Source organism: Symphalangus syndactylus, chromosome 8, assembly GCF_028878055.3.
Source record: "Symphalangus syndactylus isolate Jambi chromosome 8, NHGRI_mSymSyn1-v2.1_pri, whole genome shotgun sequence".
In the NCBI taxonomy this organism is placed as follows: domain Eukaryota; kingdom Metazoa; phylum Chordata; class Mammalia; order Primates; family Hylobatidae; genus Symphalangus; species Symphalangus syndactylus.
Window position 1 is genome coordinate 134,091,194 of NC_072430.2, and position 19,605 is coordinate 134,110,798.

The window sequence follows — 19,605 nt, forward strand, 5'->3', positions numbered from 1 at the left end:
GAACTCTTTCCGTAGACATTTATCAAATACAGTATCTAAAATCCAACTAGGGCCAAACCTATCTCATTCTGGTTTTCATCACCATAATGTTCTTAGAGTTACACTGGGGATTAAATGACTCAAATTAATGAAATAAACCCTATGCCAGTCAGGGTCCCACTTAGCTGACAGCTATTTCTGCAACATATGTGCTCTGGCAGAACCCTGGAGTGATGCACAGTTCTCAAATACCTTTGGGTTTATTCTAATGGCCTCTTTTATAGATGAACACTCCTATGCATCTAGTTGAATCAGTTATTCCTCAACTGGCTCTCAATTTGAGGCCTTTGCTGTGTTCTATGCTGGCTGGCAATAGGAGTATGAGGTGACTCAAATGATGGAGCCCCTCAAGGGAATTTTCAACCAGAAGACACCCAAGGATGACTGTTGTTCTCTGCCTTACAATGATCATGCTTTTTGCTATCAGTCTTATGCAAAGTGTTTGAAGATGCACTATGAATTTTAGAAAATAAGTTTGGCTTCATTTACATTTCCCCATATTAACAGCATTATGTTTGTATATGCAGTTCAACACCACAACATTCCATTCTCAATCAATATTCATTTTAACTTATTTTATTATAAGAGTTCTTGGTACACAGTATTATCTTTCTTTACTAATAGTTAACTAATAAATCTTTAAGCTTTTGCTGCCCTGAGCCAATTGACTTTTTAGTTGGCTCACTTACTCTTTTTAAATTTGAGTTCAAAAACAACAATTATTCTTAAATCACTGTTGTTCTTGAATAACATCTATTGAGAAAATACAAAATGAAATTTCTACTTGACTAAGGCTAGCAATCAAGGTCTGAACTTTAAATCTTTTATAATTATTTTTATTATTTTTTCTTTTTTCTTTTCTTTTTTTTTTTTTTCTGAGACAAAAATCTCACTCTATCACCCAGGCTTGAGTGCAGTGGCACAATCTCAGCTCACTGCAACCTCTGCCTCCCAGGTTCAAGCGATTCTCCTGCCTCAGCCTCCCCAGTAGCTGGGATTACAGGAGTATGCCACCATGCCCCGTGAATTTTTTGTATTTTTAGTAGAGACGGGGTTTCACCATGTTGCCCAGACTGATCTTGAACTCCTGACCTCAGGTTATCTGCCCACCTCAGCCTCCCAAAGTGCTAGGATTACAGGCATGAGCCACCATGCCCAGCCAAATTTTTTTCAATGTACTACCTTCTATGAGGCAATATGTAAGTACAGTGGGTATCACATTTGGTAGTACTTATGTAGATTTACAAGCATACTGATTCTGCTTGCTTTCCTTGGGTAAATTAGGAAATGCAAAAAGACAAAACCATCCAAAGTCACCGCTGTTAGTAAATCCTTGGGTTAACAGAGTCCCCACTAAAAGATATTGATGACAATTACTATGATCATAATATCTAGTATTAAATATATGCCTCCTATGTGCCAGGCACTGACTGGGTGCTTTGACTATAAATCTTTCATGTACTTCACTAAGAATTTATTCAAGATAAAGTGAGTTTTAAAAATTATTTCTAGCTTTTTTTATCATGATGGAATAACTGGAAACTGTCTTGCCTTCCAACTGTAAACAACTAGACAACCAGATGAAATATATGAAAAAAAAAGAAACTATGAAGACATTGGACAACAGGAAGTCCATGACTGTGACTGCTGCAAGAAGGGAAATAAAACAGCTGAGCACCACAATCACTCTGGCTTTCTTCCTGGAATTAATTTAGAACACAGTGGTTTCACTGGCTTGAGGAGACAAAGATCAGAGTGCGTGGAGGCCAAGGTAGCTGTAATTTGTAGGAAAGACCACAACACAAGATAGAACCACTCAGAAATTGAGCACCAGAAATCTGCTGCATCCCTTGGGCGGTTGCTGAAGATGTGTGTGTGTGTGTGTAACTTGAAGCTTGGCAAACAAAATGACAGATGAGCAGTTCCCAAACTCACAGAGGACTGAGAAATATTCAGATTTGCACAGCCAGAGTGGAACTATTTCATGGATTACCCAGTACAGTCAGTGAAGCCACAAAAGATCACACCTTAGTAATGGGGCACAACTATCCCTAGAGTAAGGCTACTCTACATTCACCTCCCCAAAAGGTACAACAAACCTTGAAAGGATTAATTAGGTCAGCAAGTTACTTACCTGAAACAAAAAAAGTCCATTACTTTTTTTAAAAAAAGACAGTAAAATCCAATCACTCAACAACTTAATCCACAATGACCATCATTCAAACAAAAATTATTAGACATGCAACAAAGTAGGACCACGTGACCCATAATTGTATGAAAATCAGTCAAAAGACACAAATTCAGAAACAATGGATGAAAGCTAGCAGACAAAATATTTGTTCAAAATGTGAAATAAAATATAAAAAACAATGAACAGAAACATGGAAAATAAAAAACAAGACCAGTGGAACTTTTAGATATGAAAAATACAATATCTGAAATTGTTTTTAGAACTCAATGGTCTTAATAGTAGATTAGTGACTCACACCTGTAATCCCAGCACTCTGGGAGTCTGAGGTGGGCTGATCACCTGAGGTCAGGAGTTCGAGACTAGCCTGGGCAACATGGCAAAACCCCATCTCTACTAAAAATACAAAAATTAGCCAGGTGTGATGGCACATGCCTGCAATCCCAACTACTCAGGAGGCTGAGGCAAGAGAATCTTGAACCAGGGATGCAGAAGTTGCAATGAGCCAAGATCACGCCACTGTACTCCAGCCTGGGTGACAGAGTGAGACCCCATCTCAAAAAAAATAAAAAAATAAATAAAAAAATAGCAGATTAGACACTGCAGAAGAAAATATTAGTAACGTTGAAAACAGAACAATAGAAGCTTGACAAACTGAAACTCAGAAAGAAAAAAGACTTTTAAAAAAACTAAGTAGAGGCCTAGCATGGTGGGTGGCTCACGCCTGTAATCCCAGCACTCTGGGAGGCCGAGGTAGGTGGATCATGAGGTCAGGAGATCGAGACCATCCTGGCTAGCATGGTGAAACCCCGTCTCCACTAAAAATACAAAAAATTAGCCGGGCACGGTGGAGGGCGCCTGTAGTCCCAGCTACTTGGGAGGCTGAGGCAGGAGAATGGCGTGAACCCAGGAGGTGGAGCTTGTACTGAGCCGGGATCATGCCACTGCACTCCAGCCTGGGCAACAGAGCAAGACTCTGTCTCAAAAAAAAAAAAGAAAAGAAAAGAAAAGAAAAAAAAACTAAGCAGAGACTCTGACCCATTTGACAATTTTAAGCAGTCTAACATAGATGTACTCAGAATCCTAGAGAAAGGATATGAGGCCAAAAATAATATTTCATAAATTAATGGCTAAAAATTTCCAAGTTTGATGAAAACTGTAACCACAGATTCAAGATGTGCAACAAACCCCAAGCAGGATAAACGCAAGAAAACCACACACACACACACATCACAGTGCAGAAGCCAAAGCAACTGCATCTTGGATACTGATTAACCCCAGTTCCAGGAACGCCTCTAAGGATTCCAGTTTATGTACTGTTCCTTGTACAAGAACAGATACTTACCAAAAATCCTGCCCTTTGGTCAAAACAACTTTGCTGTTATTGTACTTCAATCGTCCTGCACATCCCTTCTGAACCACCTCTCCCTCTGTGGATCATAAGCCTTGGGTCTGAAGGGTAATGGTGTGGGTGTGGGGATCCACCATCTTGTTTCCCCACTGCCCGAGACACAGACAGGCTTCTCTTTGTAAGTCCCTATTAAACATTTCTTTCTGATAAACTGGATATGTCAGCCTCTTTCTTCAGCCTCTCAGCTTCCTCAGACTTTGGGGGCAGGTTTGCAGAGGCCTGCAGGAGCTGAGAGACCAAGAAATGGGTAAAGGGAATGAAGCATCTGTGTGGGTAATCCCAGGTGGCAGCCACTTCTATGTGGAGTGGTGTGGCTCACCTTTTAGACGCTTGTGTGGGGGTACAGGGACACCCCAAAAATGCCAGCATGTTTAGAGTGACTTTTAAGTGGGAGCCATCTGTCGCACCGCAGTAAGGAAGGATGGCGAGCAGTCACTGCTCTTAACATGGCCACTTCTGTGGCCATTGGGGATGGGAGCCCATCTAGCAGCAAAAGCAAAGTAAAATGGCTTGAGGGGGAATTAAAATTAGAAAAGATTTTCTAAAGAGCTCTATTGTCAACCATATATCTGTATTGTTTTAAGGTCTCTGTTCTCTCTCTGTAAAACTTCTCAATCAAATGAATTCTGTTTTCTCCATTTACATCTGTCTGTCCCTCCTTCCTCTTGCCACCCTCGATGCCACATGACGGACCTACAAAAAGGAACTTCTGACAGTCTGGGATCCCTTGGAGACAGAAAATACTCCTCTTTGAGGGAGGTACCTCTATTTTTCTTTACAGAACCGCAAGAGTTATAAGCAGGCAGATTCCTCTTGGGTACAAAACATGACTCTCTTTCGTATTGCGTTACCTGATCTGTTTGGCTTTTGGGGGTGCCAGAGATTACTTTGTACCGTGAGAGGACTTGCCCTTGCTGTGTGTAATAACTGGCAGTCACAGGAGAGAGATAGTCTTAGAGGCGGTTGATGGCACTTGGCCGAAAATGATTATTACTACAGGGGGATACTCATTTCTTTGGGAATTTACATAAGAAAACTGTGGTTTCGGTACCTAAACATGCCCTACTATGGGATAAGACACACTTTGGGGGATGGGCTGATCGCAGAGTGGGCTGATCAGCGTTGAGTTGCGCATCAGCCTTGGGGAAATGTCCTTGCAGTGAGGTGCACCGTGGAAGCATTGCACTGTCCAATCCTGTAGTATTTCCCTCTTTTGGGGGACCCAGGATTCAGTGTAAAATGGGATCCTTGGTTTTGAGGGATCTAAACGTTCTGCCTTTTTGCTGTACCTGCTCAAGTGTTCAGCCCTACAAACTGCATGCTTCAAAGGGCTCCATCTTGGGCCTGGCACAGTGGCTCATGCCTGTAATCCTAGCACTTTGGGAGGCCGAAGTGGGCAGATCACCTGAGGTAAGGAGTTCGAGATTAGCCTGGCCAACATGGCAAAACCCCATCTCTACTAAAACTACAAAAAATTAGCTGGGCATGGTGGCACACCTGTAATCCCAGTTACTTGGGAGGCTGAGGCAGGAGAATCACTTGAACCGGAGAGGCGGAGGTTGCAGTGAGCGGAGATGGCACCATTGCACTCCAGCCTGGGTGACAGAGCAAGACTCTGTCTCAAAAAAAAAAAAAAGGTTCCACCTAAAGCCAATAATCTAGATAAGAAACAAGCTAAGTGAAAAAGAAGACACTTTTCCTGGCAATCTTGTTTTCAGATAACAATGGCAGCCTAAGTTCTCTGCCTTTGAGATATAAATTTCCTACCTTGTTTCACCTAAGAGTCATGTCTTTGGATTGACAGTCTAAAGGGGGGAAAGAAACTGAAAACTGGCAAATGAAAAATCTTATAAATCTATAAGACCTGCTTCTGTGTATCTGTATGTCTATATTTTATATGTGTCATGTGTATGTGATATATCCCTACCAAAATATACAAAAGAGCTCTAATTAATTGGCTTAAAGAAAAGTAAATGCTTCAGACAAATATTTTATCAAGAAGACAGAAACCAACTCAAATGCCTTTTAGTTTACATGACTTTAGTAATCTTTGGTAACTAAAACTAGTTTCAAGATTTTTTTCAGTAATTTAAGAGTTAAAGAGTTAAAATACCAGTTAATATGGAAAAGTAATATCACCTAGTTTAGAGGCTATTTAAAGTTTGTTTCAAAGTGAAGGAAAAAAAATGATATAGGTAAAACTAAGTGGACAGAAACAGAAAGAATAAAAGGGTGGGGAATGAGGAATTTTTGATTCCACAGTGGTCACGTGGTCACCACCTAAGGTATGGAGCCCATCTGTGCTGTACTCAGTTGCTAAAGGTAAAAGTTACCAATGGAACTAAGGAATTTAACTCCAGGGGAGGTGGTTCACTGGATGTGTAAGAAAATGCAAACTAATAAGGAAAAAGTGAAATATTAAACCCCTTGGTAATTGTTATCTATAATAGCTAAAATAAAAGTAAAAGAGAGTGATGGTTGGGCCTTGAGGCTGAACCAACCTCAGATGTGAGTCTGTCTGAGCATAGGTCACTGGCCTCAAAGCAACCCACAAAGGGGAAAATTACGCCAGGGCAACAAAAAATACCTCTGAGACTCTGGTTACCAAGAGGGTAGTCAATGTGAAGGAAGGGCAAAACCAAGTAACTACTGAAATCAGAGGGTCTAGTGTGAAGGAATTGTGCCATTTTGTAGGTAGGTATTATTACCTTCCTCAGATGTTGGGGGTGGGTTTGCATAGACCTGCCCACCGTGGAACAAACAGATACATCACAATCAGCTTGCTAAAACCTAGTAATAACGGAAAACTCCTAAAAACAGCCAGAGTGAGAGTTCTGCTTTTGGAAAGATGGAGCAGATATAGTTTCCCTATCCCTCCCACCAAGTACAAGTAAAAACCCTAGACATTGTACATAAAATAAACATAAGAAAATTCCAAGAAGTTGAGAGAAAGAGACAGACTGGCTAGTAATCTCAGGACCCAAGGAACAACATGATTGTGAGCTCTCTGAGTTTTCTTTTGACCTCATATATTCCAGATTAGGTGCTGGAGAAGGCAGCAACCCGGAAATGTCAAAAGATGCAGAAAACAAAACTCCCACGAAAGCCTGTTCTCTGTAACCAAAGAACCAAGATAGGGGCAGCCTAGCAAGACAAAAAATTATAGATAATAACTGCTCCACTCCAGCCAAACACTACAAAACAAACAAACAAACAAACAAAAAAAACTAAGTCCCCTTACCCATGCCACCAAAAGCTGAGGGGAGTGGAGAGCATGGACTTCCACCCTCCAAAGCACCTCAGTCACCCAACAATAACAGAATGCACAACTTTTTCAAGTACCCACAAAACATATGCCAATATAAACCATATTCTGGGCTATGAAACTACCTCAACAAATTTAGGAGACTTGAAATCGTAGAGTGTTCTCTCACCATAATTAAATCAAACTAGATATCTATGATAAAAAGTAACAGGAAAACCTCAAAACACTTGAAAAATAAACAACATGCTTGTAAGTAGTCTATGGATCAAAGAGGAAATATAAAGGGACATTAAAAATAAAAATTAAATTGACTGAAAATGAAAATACAACATAAACTTTGTGGGATACAGCCAAAGCAGTACTGAGGGGGAAATTTATAGCACTAAAATGCATGCATTAGCTGTGAGAAAAAGCCTATATCAATACTCTAAGATCTCACCCAAAAAACCTAGAAAGAAAGAACAAAAGCAAATTAAGCCCCAAGCAAAAAGAAGGAAGAAAATAATAGACAGAAGAAATCAATGAAATTGAAAACGAAAACAATAGAGAAAATGAATGCAACAAAAAGCTATTTATTAAAAAGATTAACAAAATTGACAAAACTCTAGCAAGATTGACAAAGGAAAAAAGAGAAAGACACGAATTACCAATATCATAAATAAAGCAGAAAATATCACTAAAGACTGCAGATGTCAAAAGGATAACATAGAAGTACTATATTACAACTCCACAGGTAAATTTAACAACTTAAAAAATGCACTACTTCCTCAAAAATAATCACAACTCATCAAATATAAAATAGATGATTTAAATACTTTTATAACTATTAAGACTTTAAACTTGAAAACTCCCCAGAAAGAAATCTCAGGTCCAAATGCTTTCACTGGTAAATTCTATCAACTATTTAAAGAAGAATTAATAGCAGATTGATACAATCGGTTGCAGAAAATAGAATACAAAAGAACACTTCCCAACTTATTCCAAGAAGCTAGTTTTACTTCAATACCAAAGCTAGACAAATACATAATAATTTTTTTAAAAAAAGAAAACTATTTTGTGTCTATGTTCATGGTAAATACTTGTTTCTCATAAAACAAAATCATTTTCTTTCTTTTTTAAAACAATAACTTAAGAAACAGCTTGTTTCTCATGACTATAGATACAAAAATTCTGAACAAAATATTAGAAAATAGAATTTAGCAAAGTATTATATAAAACAAGTTATACACTATGACCAGGTGGTATATTCCAGGCATGCAAGACTAATTCAGTATTTGAAAATCAACCAAGCATATTAATAAGCTAAAGAAAAAAATCACATGATCATATCAATCCATTGACAAAATTCAATACCAATTTATGGTTAAAGTTATCAGCAAACTAGGAACAGAGAGGAACTTCCTCAATTTGATAAACAGCTTAAAAACACTACAGCTGACATTATCATTAATGGTGAAAGACTGAACGCTTTTCCCCTAATGTTGAAAACAAAGCAAAGATGTCTGCTCTTACTAAACCTAGTGTTAGAAGTTCTGGCTAGTGAGACAAGACAAAAAATAAAATTTATACCTATCAGAAAGGAAGAAATAAAACTGCCGCTCTTTTCAGATGGCATCATTATTTACGTAGAAAATCCCAAGAAATCTACAAAAAAAAAAAAATCCTAAAACTAGTATAAGTTCAGCAAGGTCACAGGATACAATTTAAACATACAAAAATAAATTATATTTCCATATACTAGCAAAGAACAATTCTATTTACAATCACTAAAAATACACCACACACACACACACGCATATATACACACATATTTGGATATACATGTACAGGGAAAAAATGTGGATGAAAGAAATCAAAGATCTAAATAAGTGGAGAGTCACACTACATTCATGAATTGGAAGACTCCAAATAGTAAAGATATTGATTCTTCCCCAAATGGATATACTGGCTTATTGTAATTCCTTAGCAAAATCTTTTGTAGGTATAGACAAGATTATTGTAAAATTTATATGAAAAGGCTAAGGAACTAGAATAGTTATAACAGTTTTGGAAAAAAAATAAGGTGATAGGCATTATTCTGCCCAATTTCAATAGTTATTATGAAACTACAGTTGTTATTACATAATAAAGGTGGAGGAATAGACACATAAATCAATGAAAAAGAAGAGCCCAAAACAGACCCACAGAATATGGCCAACTGATTTTTGACGAAAGTTCAAAAGCAATTCAATGAAGAAAAGATAGCCTTTTCAGCTAATGATGCTTGAAAAATTATACTTACATAAGCAAATGTAAATAAAAGAGCCTCCTCTAGTTAGAAGATTCAGGAAAGAATGCGAACTGTGAGAAAAGATTCTAACTATATTACAAACATATGGAACAACCTTACGAAGGGGTCCGGGGAGGAGCTGACCTAAGTGACTTTGGAAATGGGTAGCATTGATAAGACTAAATGCAAAATAAGTGGTACATAAACATGATAGTCTAGTTCATAAAGTTGTTTCCCACAAGGGTATAAGTTAACAATTCTGATACTGCTATACGTGGATACTGAAACTGAACACTTAAGTAAATAAATGATGGATGATGAAAGGCAGTATTTGGTTGTTGGTATGAAGGGTTTACAAATAAGCAAGGGGAGCAGGCTAAAACTATTCATGCTGTAATAAACTAGAGTTGGAGACATCACTGTGAAGTCATGTTTAGCTTAATATAGACAAAGATGACTACATCATGCACTATTTACGGATAAACGCATGTCCATGGGTTAGTATACACAAGTACTTTCTCACTTTGTCAGCTGAGAGGACCTAAAAGCAGTGATATCCCAGTAGAAACAAGCACAGCTTAGCACCCAAATCTTGGTTTTAATAGTATTCTCCAATTAAAAAAACCAGAGATCCTTAGAGAAATGAATGACTCTAGAACTGGAGCAGGAATGCTCCTCACAAGATGAGGCTGAAGCATCTTGCAGTACCAGAAGATATATATGTTTTAAAAAACAAAACAAAAAATTAGCCACAAAACAAAAAATTAACCACATTAATGGGGATGTGGCAAAGAGGTATAGGAGCCAACTGAAAGAACTCCCAATGGCCAAAGCTGCAACATTCTGAGCAACAAAATAAATTTTAAAAGTATTGGATTACAACCTAAAGTATAAAATAAATATCCATGAACCCATAAATAAATGATTAAATAAATACACAAATGGAGGAGAATAAACAAATCTTTCATCCAGAAGAATTCCAAATACTTCATGTAGCTACTTTACCCTTAAAGAGCAAGAGCATAACTCCCCTCTTGATAAGTGTGGACTACACAACACTTTCTTTGGAAGGAAGTCACTTCCTCCCAAATAGTTAAGTATGGAAAGGGAGAGAAAGAGTAACATTATAGTAGAGAAACTTGACAAACACTACCTCAGCTAAGTGATCAACATCAACGTCAATGATCATAAATCTCATTGACAGTATGTAGCCTTGATGTGATATGATAGGATTAGAAAATGGACAAAAGACAGAAAGAAACATTTCTTCACAGGATATGCAGACACATCAGCACAGGAAAAGATGCTCAACATCATTTATCATTAGGGGAATTCAAACTGAAACCCCAATGAGCTATCATTTTACCCCTATCAGAATGGCCCAAATAAAAAATAGTGACAACACCAAATGCTGGCAAGGATGTAGAGAAACTGAATCACTCAGACATTGTTGGTGGGGAATATAAAATGCATAAGCCACTCTGGAAACACTTTGGCTCTTTTTATAAAATGAAGCATGCAACTACCATATGACCCAGCAACTGAATTTCTGGGCAATTGTCCCAGAAAAATGAAAATTTATGTTCACACATAAACCTATATATGACAGTTTACACCACCTTTTTTATAATAGCTGAAAACTGAAAACAGTCCAGATTCCTTTCAACAGGGGACTAGTTAAACAAACTCTGGGACATCCATACTTTGGAATACTGCTCAGCAACAAAAAGGGAGAAACTATTGACCCAAAATAACCTGGATGCATCTCCAAAGAATCATGCTGAGTGGAAAAAAAAATCAATCTCAAAAGGCTATACGCTATATGATTCCATTTATGCAATATTCTTGAAATTACAAAAATGCAAAATACACTAGTGGTTTCCAGGAATTAAAGACAGTTGTGGCGCAAGGGAAAAGGGTATTGCTATAAAAGGGCAAATGAGGAGTCCCTGTGATGATGAAAATGCTCTGTATCTTGACTATATCCATGTCAGTATCCTTTCATAACCAGTATCCTGGTTATGAAATTGTACTGTAGTTTTAAAGTATGTTATCATTGGAGGAAACTGGGTGAAGCTTACATTGGATCTCTCTCTATTACTACTTGCAACTGCAGGTAAAGCTTCAATAATCTCAAACTAAAATTTTGAATAACTAGCCAGAGAAAAATAGACCCACATATAATCAATTGTTTTCTAACAAATATGGCAACGAAATCCAATGGGGAAAAGACTGTATTTTCAATAAGATGCTGGACTAACTGAATGTTTACATGGAAAAAATATTTTCCATCCTTAAGTCACACCGTACACAAAAATTAACTCAAAACAGACTCTACACCTAAACTTAAAAGCAGACCTATTTTAAAAACACTTTAGAAGAAAATATTGGATAAAATTTCACCATCTTGAGGTAGACAAAGATTTCTTACAATACCAGAAAAGCACAAACCGTAGAAGAAAAATAATTGATAAATTAGACCAATTACCAAAATTGAAAACTTTACTCCCCAAAAGATACCATTAAAAAAATGCATGGATGAGCAAAATGTATACCTGACAAAGAACTTGTATCCAGAATATGTAAAGAACTCTTTGAAATCAATAGTATGACAACCAAAATTTTTTTAATGGGCAGATTATTTGAAAAGATAATTCACAAGTAAAGACATATGAAGAGCAAATAACCACATGAAAGATGCTGAGCATCAAAGAAATTCAATGAAAATGTCAATGAAATTAAAGCACTGATGGTATTTTACCATAAAAATTGAACTAGAAATTGTAATATTCTATTGTGAACTGAAAGACAAATATCAAAAAATAGTTGAGTTAAAAGACAGAGAGAAAGATATAGTAACATCATTCCACCTTTAATAATGCACAAGGATTTCCTGCTCTGGTGAGAAAGGAATGGGTCACTTCTGTCCCAGCTGTTCAAATGACAATGTCAATGGGCTTGGAAGAATCTTTGGCTTCCCTGTTGAAGTACGGTAACCTCGTGTCCAGTCTACGGTTTCAGGTAAAAAAATAAAGCAAGTCCTAGAGAATTAATGTTGCATGAGGGTATCTTTCCTTCCATCCACTGGTCCTCAGCCAGATAATTCCAAGGGCATAGAATTGCAAAGCTTCGGAGACAAGAGTGGTCCCAAAGTAAGACAGTGACTGAAGGGTGGACAGGACCTAGGCCAGGACAGTGGGCCTTAAGGAGAGAGCTGTGTAGAAGGAATGAAATGCTTGAAGAGCAGGGAGGCTCTCTGTTCAGATGACTGGAGGAAGCGTATTTTCAGCCAGAAGCCTAAGTTCAGCAAGTGAGGACAGAGTCCCCCACCTACCACACCCTAGACTTTATCTGATGGCCTAAGAAAGCCAGTTTAATACGGTAAATATGACATTGGATTGAGTATCTAATTATATAGCAATGATTTGCCCGATTCACTCCACTCGGTCAAGCAGAGAGTTCTAGAACACTCAGTAGCTGGCCAAGTGTAACTTCTGCTAAACCTCAGGTACAATGAAAGAGTATTTGATTCCAAGGTAGCTCGACCTCAAGAGCAGAAGCACCAAACTCCTTGTATGGAAGCAGTTAATACTTAACAGCCTCTCCTGTGGAACACTAGTTCTCAGGATACAATAGGTTCTCTTTAAGGAAAAAAATGGTTTTATGATCAAATAGATTGAAAGATAAAAGCAAATGTGATTCTTTACTGCAAGACCTCTGAGAACCTTGAGCACACAGACATCTTTTATGAATTTGCACGTGGGATGTATCATGTCCTACATTTACTTGGCCACAGAACACTTTTTTCCTTGGAGCATCTCCTGGGACCAGTTTTCTGTTAAACACATTAACAGCACAATCCCTCAATGACTTTAGGAACTATTCTATGGTCCTCTGTAGGCTGAAAAACTACCAGGGCTGAATAGAATAGACCACTTGTTTTCAAAAAACAGTTACAGTGATGTTTAAACCTACTTCAGTGAGTCCCACTGTGCCCTGAGATCAGGGTGGGTCTCATGAAAAAATGCCTAGGGGTGGGATTGCTGGTGGGGTATATATGGGTATGGTGGGGGTAGGGGTAAAGGGATGAGCAGAGGGGGGCTGAGAGGCAAGAGATGGAGGAAAGGCACCTTACTGAGAAGAGCCTGACATGGTATGTTCAGGTATGCAGCAGGCAGAGGGGCCCAGGACAAGGCTGGAAAGGCTGGATGGGGCCAGACCACTCAGGTCTTAAAGATTATGTTAAGGACTTTGATCTTTTTCCTAAGGACAATAAAATGCTAATAGGTGTTTTAGGTAAAAAGTGATAAGATTAGATGACCATGCATAAGGTCTCTGCAGTATGAAAAATGGATTAGGAATCAGGAGGAATAGGTGTGAGGAGACCAGATAGGAGGGCTTGTAGTGGTGCAGGTTGGAGGTGAAGGCAGCATGGTGCTGACTCTGCAAAGAAGTGAAAAGATCTAAGAGGTTTTTAGGAGTCCTTGGTAGTTGGATGGAGGTAAGAGGGAAAAAGAGGAAGGTATATTACTCTGTTCTCACACTGCTATGAAGATACTACCCAAGACTGGGCAATTTAGAAAGGAAAGAGGTTTAATTGACTCACAGTTCTATGTGGCTGGGGAGGCCTCAGAAAACTTACAATCATGGCAGAAGGCACCTCTTCACAGGGTGGCAGGAGAGAGAATGAGAGCCAGGAGGGGAAATGCCAGCTACTTATAAAACCATCAGATCTCATGAGAACTCACTATCATGAGAACAGCATGAAGGAAACTGCCCTTATGATCCAATTACCTCCACCTGGCCTCTCCCTTGACATGTGGGGATTATGGGGATTCCAATTCAAGATGAGATTTGGGTGGGAACACAAAGCTTAGCCATATCAGATGGTGACAAAGCTTAGCCATATCAGACGGTATCAAAATGGTTACCCAGTTTCTGGCCAGAATGACTGGGAGTGATGGTAATGCCATTTGATGAGCTAGCAGATATTTAAAGAAGGAAAGGAGAAGAAGATCTGAGTTTGGGGTGTCTTTGAGATTTTCAAGATATATGTGGAGTAGATAGTTGGAGTTTTGCTAAATATTCTGGAGAAAACGACCTTTTCTCATAAAATACTGAAGTAAATTTCAAATGCATTAGAAACTTAAATGCATAAAATTAATTCATACATGATTAGCATAATAGAGGAGAATATTTCTGAAATCTCGATACATAGAATCTTTCTAGCATGAAACAAGAAAAGAAATCAAGACCTCAATATGTAATTATGTAAAACTAAAATAAAACATGGAAAACAAAATACTTTGTCCACATTTAAAAGGCAAATGACAGTGGAAAATATGTGTAACCTATGGCAGGTAAACTGTTATATACTTAAAATAAAGGGCTATTTCAAATCAAGAAGAGTAAAGATTAGCATGAATGGTCTCATAAAAAATCAGACAAAGGATATGAATAGAGAGTTCATAAAGGAAGAAACACAACCAGAAACATATTTGAGAAGTGTTCAACCTTACTAGAAGTCTACGATCTACAAATTTCAACAACACTAAAATGGTATTTTTGACCACTAGAATGACAATTCTCAGTATTTGTGTCAAGACAAGGAAATAAATGCTCTTGTACACTTTTGGTAGAAGAAAATATCGGTTCAATGTTTGTTTGTTTTTTCTCTTCTTAGAGAGTAATATCGAAATATGTATGTATTCTCTTGGACCCTGGGATTCTATTTCTGCAAAATTATACTAAAAATAATAAGATAAGTATACAAAGATGTAAATACAAGATTTCTTGTAATGTTGTTTATAACGGGGAAAAGTTCTCAACTGCCCAAAAGTTGAATTGTGGATGGAACTTTTAAAAAATCATAATATTTCATATAATGGACTACAGGGCAGCCAGTAAAAATAAAACAGAAGCTATTCCTTGATGTAAAAACACATTTATGATATATATATATTTTTAAGTGAAAAGTAAATTATAAAATAGTATGAGCAGTATGATTCCTTTTATATTCAAATATATATGCATATACACTATACACTATATACTACACACACACAGACCTTCAGGAAAATCTCTGGATATCAGAATGTATCAAAATCTTAATAATACTTACCTCCTAACAGAGCAATTTTCAGTGGTGGGATTTTTTTCCCATAGTCCTATATTTTCTAATTTTCCTTCTATGCTTTTTTTTACTCATGGGATAAGAATATCTGGGAAAAAAACCCAGGATGCTTCCCCTAATATTATTTTTGCCTCCACTGGTGAGTATAAATGTCTGCATGTGTTTATAAGCAAAACAAAGTCATCTGTGAATCATTTTTGGAGTAAGCCCACTTCTCAGTCCCAATAAAAACCAAAAGGAAAACATAGGCTGTGACACCGATAAATAGAAGGAGAATCAGAAGTTGCTTTTCCTGGCCGGGCGCGGTGGCTCACGCTTGTAATCCCAGCACTTTGGGAGGCCGAGGTGGGCGGATGACGAGGTCAGGAGATCGAGACCATGGTGAAACCCCATCTCTACTAAAAATACAAAAAATTAGCCGGGCTTGGTGGCGGGCGCCTGTAGTCCTAGCTACTCGGAGAGGCTGAGGCAGGAGAATGGCGTGAACCCAGGAGGCGGAGCTTGCAGTGAGCCGAGATCGCATCACTGTACTCCAGCCTGGGTGACAGAGCGAGACTCCGTCTCAAAAAAAAAAAAAAAAAAAAAAAAAGAAGTTGCTTTTCCTACACCTCGGCTTTTGTCACCTTCACCAGTAGCACAGATGAGGCTCCCCTGGGATGGCTTAGGGACCAAGGCTCTGTGAAATTCTCCAGGGCTTGGGAGGTGGCCACAGTGGCTTAGCAGGGGAGAAGTGGACACAGCAAGGTGCTCTCCAGCCAATGATAACATAACATTTGTCTTTGGCTTCAGAGCCCACCTTCTTTTGTGGGTACTTGATATGTCATCCTCTTCCAATTTGCAATCCAGAGTGACCCTTAAGCTTTTGTTGGTTGAGCAAAACTCTAAAAACATCGACTTTGTCTTACTCTCTACATTTCAAGATCCCTGGGTTCTGTTGGAAAATCAGGGGGTGGAACGTCTTGTCTCCGGTGGTTTAGTTTCTTTTACCTGTACTTTCTCTGCCTACGTTTCCCAAAGCCTGGGGAACAGAAAGTTACAAGCCTGAAGGATAAATTAATCAATAGCAAATGTTTTCTAAGTCTCCAAAAGAATCTGATGAACATTTGAGAGGCTACCCTCAGCACATACACGTACAAACCATATTTCACATCTGTTTTTGGAGATTCACAAAGTCCTTGAAGCTCATAAGGGGGTGACTTTGAAGAAGGACCCCAAGTTAGGCTGGAATCCCCAATCTAGAAGTGGCTCCTCATGCTCGGTGTTCAGTGGCCACCAAGGTTTCTGGAGAAGCCAGTCCTGCCCCGCCAATCTCGCCTCCCATCCCACTCTCCCTTGACACTTATATCTTGTAATAAAAATAAATATGGCAGCTGAAAGAAGCATCTACAGAAGACACACCCCTTCCTTCTTTCCATCTTCTGACTTTCATTAACCCATCACCTTTCTCAAGTGTTCATGTAATGGCTCATTTCTCATGTTTCATAGTCCTAGCCTGGGAAATGTACAGTAATGATAGTCTTTGTAAGTCTAGATGCCAAACGACCATCTCAGAAAAGCCTCATTTAATGAGGCTCACACAATGGGTTGTTTTAAAATAGATCTTCATCCAAGCCATGCCTCCTTACATTTTGTAATGGTGTCTATATTTTGCAATATTTTATTCATGATGGATTTGGGTTTTTTAACATCTGCAATCTCAGGCACTTTGTGGTAAATTTGAAAACTCAGTCCATGGAATCACTTGCCTGTAAACCCAGGTGCACAGATGCACGTGCCATTCAGGCCGTCGCTGTCACAGGTGGCTCCGTTCAGACAGCTGACGTTAGCGCAGGGATCCTTGTACAATTCACAGTGTGTTCCTGCAGAGAAACAAGCAAAACAGGATGACTCATCCAGGACTGTTTAGCTCCCATGGCCTCTGAAAGCAAAGTCGGAACTCTCTGGAACAATGCGAGGGAGATTCCCAGCGTGGGTGTGTGTATACACACGTGCCCACTCATGATTTTAGATTGTTGTAAAAACTTGCCTTATGAGAAAGTAACACATTCGATCACTGTCCATAGGTCCCACCATAGTCTTTTATCTGTACTTTCTCTGCCTACGTGTCCCAAAGCCTGGGGAACAGAAAGTTAAAAGCCTGAAAGATAAATTAATCAATAGCAAATGCTTTATAAGTCTCCAAAAGAAACAGAAAATATCTAGATGGCCTTGATAAAATATAATATTAGCAACCTGAAAGTGAAGATTTGGAATCAGATATTTAAGTGAGTCCCAGTTCTACTTTGAAGAACTGCAGGGGAGAGGGGAAGCCACGTGATACTTAGACTTCATTCTCAAAGACATCACTGCATGCTTTATGTCTAGTTTATTCCTCACAACAACACTATGAGACAATTATCCTTATTCCCCCATTTTACAGATGAGGAAACTGAGGAAAGAGTCCAAGATCAAAAGCCTGGTAAGAAAGGAGCTGGGATTTGAACCTGCCCGTAATCCCATCCCAGAGTCTGTGTTTGCTAAGTAGGCTGTTGAGAGTGACCCTGAATTGACTGTGGAAATATACAAAACTCTATGGAGCTCAGCACTCATTTAACAAAGAAGAGGCATTTTTTTAAAAAATCTGTAAAGTAAAACAGAAAGTTTCTCATTTACTTTTTTGTTTAAAAAAGACTGTGTGTGCATGTATGTACACAAATGCCTGAAGTGGGACTGGATTACTTCCAGGAGACTTATTTTGATTTTCACATCTGTGTATTTCTACATTATTGGCACCTTTTTTACAAATATCTATTCTTTTATAATTTTATTAAAAACTTTAAAAATCTAATGCTATTTGAAAGGTGGGATATCTGCTGGTGTTACACTGGATGCCAAGATGGATGAATAGATTAGTGTCTCTCTCTCTCTCTCCTCCTCCTCCTGCCCCTCCTCCCTCTCTCCCTTCCCCTATCCCCCACCCTTTGCAGAGAAGGATAAATTACATTCTATCTTGCCTAAGAATGTACATAATGATATGCCCACACTTCCCAACAGCCTCAAGAAAAATATGTATAAAGCAAATAGTAACTGAATGGTATTTACTTAATTTTCTCTGCACTTCATTACTTAGCTCATGTTGTGCAAGGGACTGCCACACCCAATGACTCATCCTTTAGGCACTGAAATCATCCTTGCTGGGCTTTTCCCTTATTTCTTTCTCAGTGCCTTAAGAAGTAGGGCTCAGGAAGGAGGAAAGGAAGTAAGAGAAAATAGAAATGGAACTTCCTTTCTATATTCACACTAATGACTTATTTGAGCCAGGTAAAGCTCAAATGTTAGAATAAATGACCGGTAATTCTTTTTCATCCTTTGCCCCGCCTAGCCAAGCCATCAACAATATTCTGCCGGGTATTTTTCTGAAGTATCTTTCAGATCTTTGCCTTTCTTTCTTTCTGAGACCAGCCCTGTGATCCCACTGCCTCATGCCTGGTGGGATACAGCCTCCCGCAGCCATGTCTTAGTTTCCTCTATCTCCAGGGACTTGAAGGAGCCTCCTCAACTTTCTTCATCCCTAACCCAGGTTGCATGGTAACATAAGAGATCAAAATAATGTTAAGATTAGCATAAATCTGGTCATTCTTCTTCACTGGGGTGTGTACGGCCTCTTCTCCCAGGAGTCTCTGTTTTTACTTTCCTACTGATTCATAAGTAGCCTAGGCTCAATTGAAAGAATAAAAAGCAGAAGAGCCTTTTCTGCTTCAAAATGTTTATCACAATACAAAGACTCACATATTTACAAGTTCCCATTGGGCTGATCAATGGGAGCCAAGTGACAAAAAAGACTTTTGCTTGTAGTGGGAAATACAGCCACCACCAAATTTCAGAGGTGCCTGAAGCCTAGAAAACATTTCCATTAGACCTGAAGTCAAAGAAATAAAATGATTGTAACTGGATTTCTAGTAATATATTAACATCACTAACATATTAGCACACAAACTACCACATTTTAAAAACAAGACTGAAAAGCAAATTCTAGGCCAAATATTTAAGCATCTTACCTTTTACTGAAAGTCTTCAACAAAATAGACTTGATGAAAACACTCAAGATAATAAGCAATTTCTTTTTTTTTTTTTTTTTTTTTGAGACGGAGTCTTTCTCTGTCCCCCAGGCTGGAGTGCAGTGGTGCGATCTCGGCTCACTGCAAGCTCCGCCTCCCGGGTTCACACCATTCTCCTGCCTCAGCCTCCCGAGCAGCTGGGACTACAGGCGCCCACCAACACGCCCGGCTAATTTTTTGTATTTTTAGTAGAGACGGGGTTT

At 38.7% G+C, this 19,605-nt stretch overlaps 1 protein-coding gene across 2 annotated transcripts in view; it reads right to left on the reverse strand.

Moving 5' to 3' along the window:
• The window catches only part of DNER (delta/notch like EGF repeat containing), a 357,090-nt gene that overhangs the window by 33,227 nt on the left and 304,258 nt on the right, over positions 1-19,605 (reverse strand). For both annotated transcript variants that reach the window (XM_055290869.2, XM_055290868.2), the window contains one exon: positions 17,051-17,164. In XM_055290869.2, the coding sequence (XP_055146844.1) occupies positions 17,051-17,164 (114 nt within the window). The remainder of the gene's footprint in view (positions 1-17,050; positions 17,165-19,605) is intronic.